The 8238-nt window shown below is 32.4% G+C and overlaps 1 protein-coding gene across 1 annotated transcript; it reads right to left on the bottom strand.

The window, feature by feature from the left end:
* Positions 1 to 3505: 3505 nt before the first annotated feature.
* On the bottom strand, positions 3506 to 4438 carry LOC125124173 (olfactory receptor 2L2-like). Its single transcript, XM_047774321.1, has one exon. It carries the CDS (start codon positions 4436 to 4438, stop codon positions 3506 to 3508), a length of 933 nt encoding a protein of 310 aa, XP_047630277.1.
* Between the last annotated feature and the right edge of the window lie 3800 nt (positions 4439 to 8238).

Here is an 8238-nt window from a genome sequence, read left to right as displayed (position 1 = left end):
GTTATTCAAGATCAAAAATATTTATTTAGTATTTGAAATTGGGAATTTTGCAAAAAATATATTTTGAAAACACTTGTTCAAATAGAATTATAGGTAACTGTAAAAAAAAATCCATTAAACCATTATGGCAATTAAAGATTTTGCAGGCAAATACAGAATACTAAATATTTGGGGTTTTCAAACAATTTATCTATTATATACAGAAGACTCAGTTGTCTTAAGTGATCAAAACTTCAAGAGGATGATAGAGGAAATTAATTTCAAGTAACTTCTTTGTTTTTTATGCAGCTTACTTAAAAACAAAGAAAAAACCTTGGTTTATAATTTTTTTTTTCATTTTTTTAATTGTTCAGAAAGAGAAAGACAAATACCATATGATATCACTTATATCTGGAATCTAATATAGGGCACAGATGAACCTTTCCACAGAAAAGAAAATCATGGACTTGGAGAACAGATTTGTGGTTGCCAAGGGGGAGGGGGTAGGAGTGGGATGGATTGGGAGCTTGGGGTTAATAGATGCAAACTATTGCCTTTGGCTTTGAATTTCTTATTAATGAATGATAAAAAATGTTATATCAAGACCAACAATAAATCCCCGTTTCTTGATTCCCTCTGTTAGTCACTACTTGAAAAGTATGAGTATGGAATGGGCATTGTTTCTCAATGTCCTAGGCAGCGTGCGCAGGGATTCATTGGTCTCACCTCCCCATGTGTTCACAAATATTAGAGTTCAGGGCACTGTAGGATTCCCTAAGTCATGGTAAAATCGTTCCCAGGAACTGTGTCTGGCAGGAGGAATGACCCATATTTGGAATTCTGTTCTCACTTATCTTCCCATCCAGAGCCCAACACTTTGTCATCTACAGAATTACCCAATATCATAGCTGAGTGTCAGATAAGGTAATGTTAAAAAGCCTAGGCAGTGCACTTTTTTAGTAAATTATTACAAAATAAGAGTTCCCAAATGACCATTGGAATAAAATGTATCAGGGAATTATTAGCATTTATCAAAGAGCAAACGATATGTGGTTTTAAGAATTGTTTCAGCATTGCAACGTAAATCTCTAAAGGCTTAGAAATATAAATAATATTCAAAGATTATTTACAGATTTTTAAATGGAAAAGACACTTCATAACAAAATTTCAGAAAGCAATTATTAACAAATAATTTAAGTAATTTGCATTGTAATTGCAAATATGATTATAAATAAAGGAATAGCCATATGAAACATAAAGACACTTCTGTTTTCTTATAAAAAGTTCAAAAAGTACCATAAATTTGACAGGAATCATTAAAATGTCAGTGATTAAATTTATATTTAAAATTAAATTGAAACTTACTTGAAATGGATTTGTATGAATTGAATGTTTGAAATGAATTCGAGATAAATCTTTTTAGAAATATTTCTTCTTGAGAATCATCAGATTTATATGTACTAAAATTTTATTTTATTTTATTTATTTTATTTTTACTTTTTAGGGACACACGCAGCATATTGAAATTTCAGACTAGGGGTTGAATTGGAGATACAGCTCCTGGCCTATACCACAGCCACAGCAACACAGGATCAGAGCCATATCTGTGACCTATACCAGAGCTCATGGATGCTAGTCAGATTCGTTTCTGCTGTGCCACAATGGGAACACCCTAAATTTTATATTTTGATATAATTTATCAGAAATTCAGTGTGATGTTTTCACAAATTATAAACCCTCCAAAGATCTCCAGTAGCATAAGCAGAATCATATTTTTATTGAAGAATAGTTGTTTTAAATATTGTGTTAGCTTCAAGTATACAGCAGAGTGATCCAGTTATATATTTAGATATCTATATATACTTTTTCAGATTATTTTCCCATATAAGTTATCACAAAATATTGAACAAGATTCCAGTTCTATGCAGTAGTTCCCTGTTATTTATCTATTTTATATATGGTAATGAATATATATAATCTTTTAAAATTAAAAAAAATCAAAAAATAATTTCAACCTGGTATTTATCACCAGTGACTGAAAACATGTTTACTACATTAATATAAAGTTTCCAAATTATAAATTTTGATGAAAATTTGGAAAAAATGAGCCCTACAATTGTATAATCAATAAAGATATCACATAATTAAGTACTGCTTTTTATTACATACAACCATCTGAAACAAAGTATTGTTTGTAATTTGTGTTGCCTTTCATAGCTACTGAATTAATTTTGAGGGAAAAAATATATTTGAGCCCAAGAAAGGAATATTTACCTGCTTTTTAAACAAGACATCTCATTTTCAATTTGTGCTATGCCCTGCAAATAATGTAGGATGTGAACCTTCTCTTTGCTGCCATGTTTGAGAGGTTAAGAGCATTTCTGCACTGACATTGATAGGTAGTGATAACAATTTACCCATCCCTTGAACTGATAGATTTTTATTAAGTGTAGTAGTGAAACTTGCTTAGAAAAGTGAGTAATCCATAATAATGAATGGACATACCTGGTTCACAAAACTTAATTTTCCCCAAACTGTTTCAGTAGGAATACAGATTGCAGTGAGTGAAATCTCATTTGAGAGACCTCATCTGATACAAGAGTTATTGTGGCTACTTAAGAGATCAACTGGGTATGTTCTGGGTGTGGGTAGTTCTTGCAAGAATGTCTTGGAATTCCCACTGTGGTGCAGTGGGTTGATCTGGGATATCTCTGTGGAGCGCCAGTTAGGCAGAGTGGGTTGAAATTCCATACGACATGGGGCAGCTGAGGAAGAAAAATGTTATGTCCTTGATATTTCTAATTTGTATTAGTTAGACTCAATATTGACAAAGCAGTCCTATAATTAACTTCACAATTTCCTTGATCTCTGTTGGCAGCTCCAGGTCCTAATTCTTGATCCCCAGGTGTACCTGATATTGAATCACTTCCAGAGGATGCACCACCCTAAAAGAAATATAAACCTATCATTTACCTTTCACAGTGGTATAAGGAATTCTTATACTTGATAAGAATCTTAGTTAAATCTCTTAAATGAAATTTTCCTATATAGAAAGAGAGAATAAAAGTTGTTTAGTAATTATAGGTCTACTTTGAAAAGAACGAGAAGTCTTCTGGCTTTAATTTGATCTAGTTATACAGAAAACATCATTTACATATATTGGAAAACATACTGAAAGTAGTAGAAGGGTTATGGTGAATGGAAGCATCAGATAGTTTCCATGTTCAACTGCATGACAAATATACCTTTTCTTTGACAACATTTCAGCAAGAAATAAATATTTTATGTTGATGGGAAAAAAACACCATAAAGAAAAATAACAATGCTATTCATGATCATTCATATAGATGATATAAGTTGTATCACATTACTTATGAATGATAATTTTGTCCACATGAATGAATTATTTTCTTCTCCTTTAGATTAATTGTAGTCCTTGCATGTAATAATAATATTTCAATTACTGAATGTAGATGAATGGATTTATATGCAATTCCTGGTAATCGTAGAAAAACTTTGTCTATAGTTACATAGAGAAGATTCTCTGCATTACTCTTCTCAAGGCCCCCATTACCTCCTTATTTCTCAAGCTATAGATAATAGGGTTGAGCAATGGGGTCAGGATTGTGTAGAAGACAGCCAAAGCCTTGTCTTCTGTTGGAGATCTTAAGGATCTGGGATGTAGATAAGTGTAAACAAAGGGTGCATAGTAGAAAGTAACCACAGTGAGGTGGGTGCTGCAGGTCGAATAGGCCTTCTTCTTCCCTTCTGCTGAGTTCATGCGATAGACAGCAAGGAGAACATGACCATAGGAACATGCAATACCAATGAAAGGTAGCAAGAGGAAGACAGTGGTGCTCACAAACACTGTGTATTCATAGATCCAGGTGTCCATGCAGGCCAGAGTCAACATGGCTGGGACATCACAGAAGAAATGATTGATGGCCCTGGTCTGGCAATAAGGGATATGGAGGGCATATGTGGTGTGGGCACAGGAGTTGATAGAGCCCATTATCCAAGATCCCATTATCATAGACACGCACACTCTTCTGCTGATTCTAATGGGGTAGTGAAGAGGAAAGCAAATGGCCACATAATGATCATAAGCCATACAGGCCAAGAGCAATCCTTCTGTACCTGCTATAGTCAAGAAGAAGAAACTCTGAACCCCACACCCAATGAAAGAGATAAATTTGTTTCCAAACAGAAAGTTGGAGGCCATTTTGGGGACAATAGTGCAAATATATGTCAGGTCCATGAGGGATAGCTGACTAAGTAAAAAATACATGGGTTTGTGAAGATGGATGTCCAGAAAGATGAGAAGAATCATGGAGAAGTTGCCAAATAGAGCCATTAGGAAAATGACAACAATGATAATAAAAAGAAACAAGCCAATTCTTGAAGGGGGAAATAACCCCAATAAGATAAAACCAGTTGATGTTTGATTATAATTTTCCATGTGGCATTCATACAATATTTCCTAAAGGCAGACACAAGATTAAGTCAGTCAGGTTTAAAATAAGAAGCCATTTTAAATTGTTTTTTAGTCAGACTGTGTATTATTTTAAAAAATTCAACTCAAATGAAGAACTGGATTATCATTTAAAAAATATTAGGTTTTGAGCCAAGGTTTAAAATTTAAATATGGAAACATTTTTCAGCCCAAGGGTTTTTGAAGAATTTGTGTAATTATAAAAACATTATTATGGGTATTCCCATCACGGTGCAGTGAAAGCAAATCCAACTAGGAACCATGAAGTTTCAGGTTTGATCCCTGTCTTCGCTCAGTGGGTTAAGGATCTGGTGTTGCAATGAGCTGCAGTGTAGGTCTCAGAGGCAGCTTGGACCTGGCTTTGCTGTGGTGTGGTGTAGGCTGGCAGCTATAGCTCTGATTGGACCTCTAGCCTGGGAACCTCAATATGCCATAGGTAAGGCCCTAAAAAACAAAATAAACAAATAATAAAAAATTATTTTGATTGTATTAGGATAAATATGTTTTTCAGTCCTATAAAAAGTCACATAATATCAAAATCAAATATCGTATTCAAAATATATTCATAGGACATCAGTGTTAATGCATACACTATAGAATTCTATTATGTGTAAATGTTTATTACCATTACCAAATGACCTATCTTTCAAAATAAATTCTTCTTATAATTAAAGTAACATGTTAATGCATGTTTGACTCTAAAACTTTTGCAGCCTATCAGCTCATGTTGAGAATCTATTTTTCTTTATTAGCTTTCTTTGTTCAGAAATGTCAAAACGATCTTCCTTGAAGTTAGGTATCAACCTGGTTCATCTTTTATGAAATCTAAAATGAATCCTGGAGTTCCTGGTGTGGCATCACAGTGAGTTAAGAACCCAAAAGCAGTGGCTTAGGTTGCTATGGAGGTGAAGTTTAAATCCCCAGCCCAGTAAAATGTGTTAAAGGATTTGGCATTGCTGTAGTTGTGGCATAGGTTGCAGCTATGGCTTGGATTCAACCCCTGGCCTAGGAACTTCCATATGCTGCAGGTGTGTGTGTATATATATATATATATATATATATATATATATATATATATGTTTGTGTGTGTGTGTGTGTTATATAATAAAATAAATAAAATGAATCCTTATTTTCAAGTATCATTTTAAAAAAAGTATCATCACTCTCTTCTGCTCTTTAATGAGTTTCTGAATATGTAGTTAAAATAGAGCCTTTGCTTGTATATCTATACACTATACTTCTCACAGCTTTGATTTATAATTTAACATAATTTTGTACAAGCTCTCCCAAATAGCACAAGTTTTATGTCTCTTTATTTCTCTAACACTTATATAATATGCATTGGTTTCTGGTGCTTTGTCTTACACATTTAATTTTTACCTTTTAGTTTCTTATAGTTAAAGTTTTTTTTTTTTTCAACTCGATTACGGTGTAGATTTAAAAATTTATATTTATAATCTCCCCCTGTTAAAGCCCAACTATCATGATCATATAAAAAGTATATAAACTGTAAATTAAACCAGAGAAGATAAGCATAAGATATAGTAAGTATAGATAAGCCTTTAAATGAAGAAATTTGGAAAGAGGAATGTCCAGTCATTTAGACAGAAAATAGAAAATTGATCCTGGGAGACTTTTCATGGACTTGGGAAGAGAAATTCTCCAGAGACATTGTAAGTGAATCAGTTCTGAAAAGAATGTAGTGTTTTAGTTGTAAATATTTTTATATAAACAAACCTTAACAGCCTTTTAAGGAAGTCTGCAGCATGAAAAAGGAAGATGCACACATACAATCACACAAATATACATTCACACATACTCATAAATGGTGAGCTAAAAATGACTGAAAACTGTGGAAAATAATGCATTTTATAAAACAGGACTTGCATCTTCAAAGAAGTCTGATACATTAGCATATTACAACATGAATATTATTACATGTGTTTTTTAAATGTGTCAGGCATCGAAGGTTCTAGCAAACTAAAAAATTAATAATTATAACACAGAAAAAGCTTAAGTGAAACTTTGGAAGACATTATGAAAAAGAATATACCAGAATTAAAATAAATGGACAGTCACAAAAATAATAATATTCAACATTTTCAAAGGATGGGAGATTTCAATAATTAATATGAAACACCATATTCAAACAGAATGAATGGAACATAGAAATATAAAATAAAAAATATTTTCTTGAAATTACTAAAAGTCTTTTTGAGAATATTTTTTGAAAATTGTCAATATTACCTACAAATATATGATATTTTGAACATATAAAAGTGTTTTTGATGAAAAATACCAATAATGAGTAGAACTTATTTACATAGAAATACTAACTAAAATATCAGATTTTACAATAATTAATATGTTTGTGTTTTAGCAAAATATACTAGCAGATGGATAAATGCTTTCAACCTTGCCACCACAGCCATAAAGTGGGATGTAACTACGATGAAAGTATGGGGGAAGAGAAAAAGAGGTGGAGTTGGCTGTGTGTAGGGGGGATGTTCTCAACCACTGTAGCCAAAGTAAAAGTCAAGAGATGATACTTACTATTTAGTAATTAAGCATGAGAGGATAAGCATATTGGTAAAAATACATGGGTAAATAGGAGAAAATGTGGCAAAACTATATAAAAATATGTGCCATGTTGAACTAGAGGAGTGAGCTATGAAACCACCGATTTGTTCTGTGGACTGTTGAGATTATGTTCTTAACTCTACTTGAATAAAATATTAAAGTTAGATAAAACTGATGTCAGGTAAAAATTGAACTTAAAACTAACATTATAATTAATTGTGAAGATTGAAAACTTTTCCTTTAAGAGAAGGAAAAGTCAAGGATATACCATTTGACACTTCTAATTTGGTTAGTAGTGGAAGTAAAATCTTCTTAGTTAACAAATAACATGATATTAAATGTAGAAAAATGTATGGATAACAGCATGGAGGTATCAGAAAATTATATATAGAACTATCATATCACCTGGCAATCCCACTCTTGGCATATACCCGGACAAAACTTTCCTTAAAAAAGACACATGCACCCTCATGTTCATTGCAGCACTATTCACAATAGCCAAGACATGGAAACAACCCAAATGTCCATCAATAGATGATCAGATTAGGAAAAGGTGGTATATATACACAGTGGAATACTTCTCAGCCATAAAAAAGAACAAAAGAATGCCATTTGCAGAAACATGGATGGAACTAGACTCTCATTTTTATATCAGATGATGGATTGATATGGGAAATATATAAAGAACTGCACGACTCTACAACCACAGAAAAACTAGTTTAAAAATGGAGGGAGCTCTTGAATAAATACATAGCCAAAGATATACAAAGAGTCAATAAACACAGGAAAACACCACATCTCATGGCAACACCTGATCCTTAACCCAATGAGCCAGGCCAGATTTGAACCCACATTCTCATGTATATTAGTCAGGTTATTTTACCACTGAGCCACAAGAGGAATTCTGCTTTATTTATTCAATTCATTAATTTATTAATTTTTATATTTTTTCTTAAAAATAGATATAAATTGCTTATTATTCATTTTTATTTTAGTTTTATCCACTGGAAAAATAATAAATAACCTACCTCAATTTATAAAACATTGTTAATCTCTGATTTTTAATATTTTTAAAAGCATTGCAATCAATGCATCATCACTGATGACCTACAAGAGGAAAAGAGCTAGCAAAAAAAATTCTGATGATGAGTTTTTGATTAGAAAAACAAAGAAAAAATCAGTCCTTG

The sequence above is a fragment of the Phacochoerus africanus genome, chromosome 4, assembly GCF_016906955.1.
Source record: "Phacochoerus africanus isolate WHEZ1 chromosome 4, ROS_Pafr_v1, whole genome shotgun sequence".
Classification (NCBI taxonomy): domain Eukaryota; kingdom Metazoa; phylum Chordata; class Mammalia; order Artiodactyla; family Suidae; genus Phacochoerus; species Phacochoerus africanus.
Note: the sequence above shows the minus strand (reverse complement) of the source record. Positions and strands in the feature narration are given on the sequence as shown.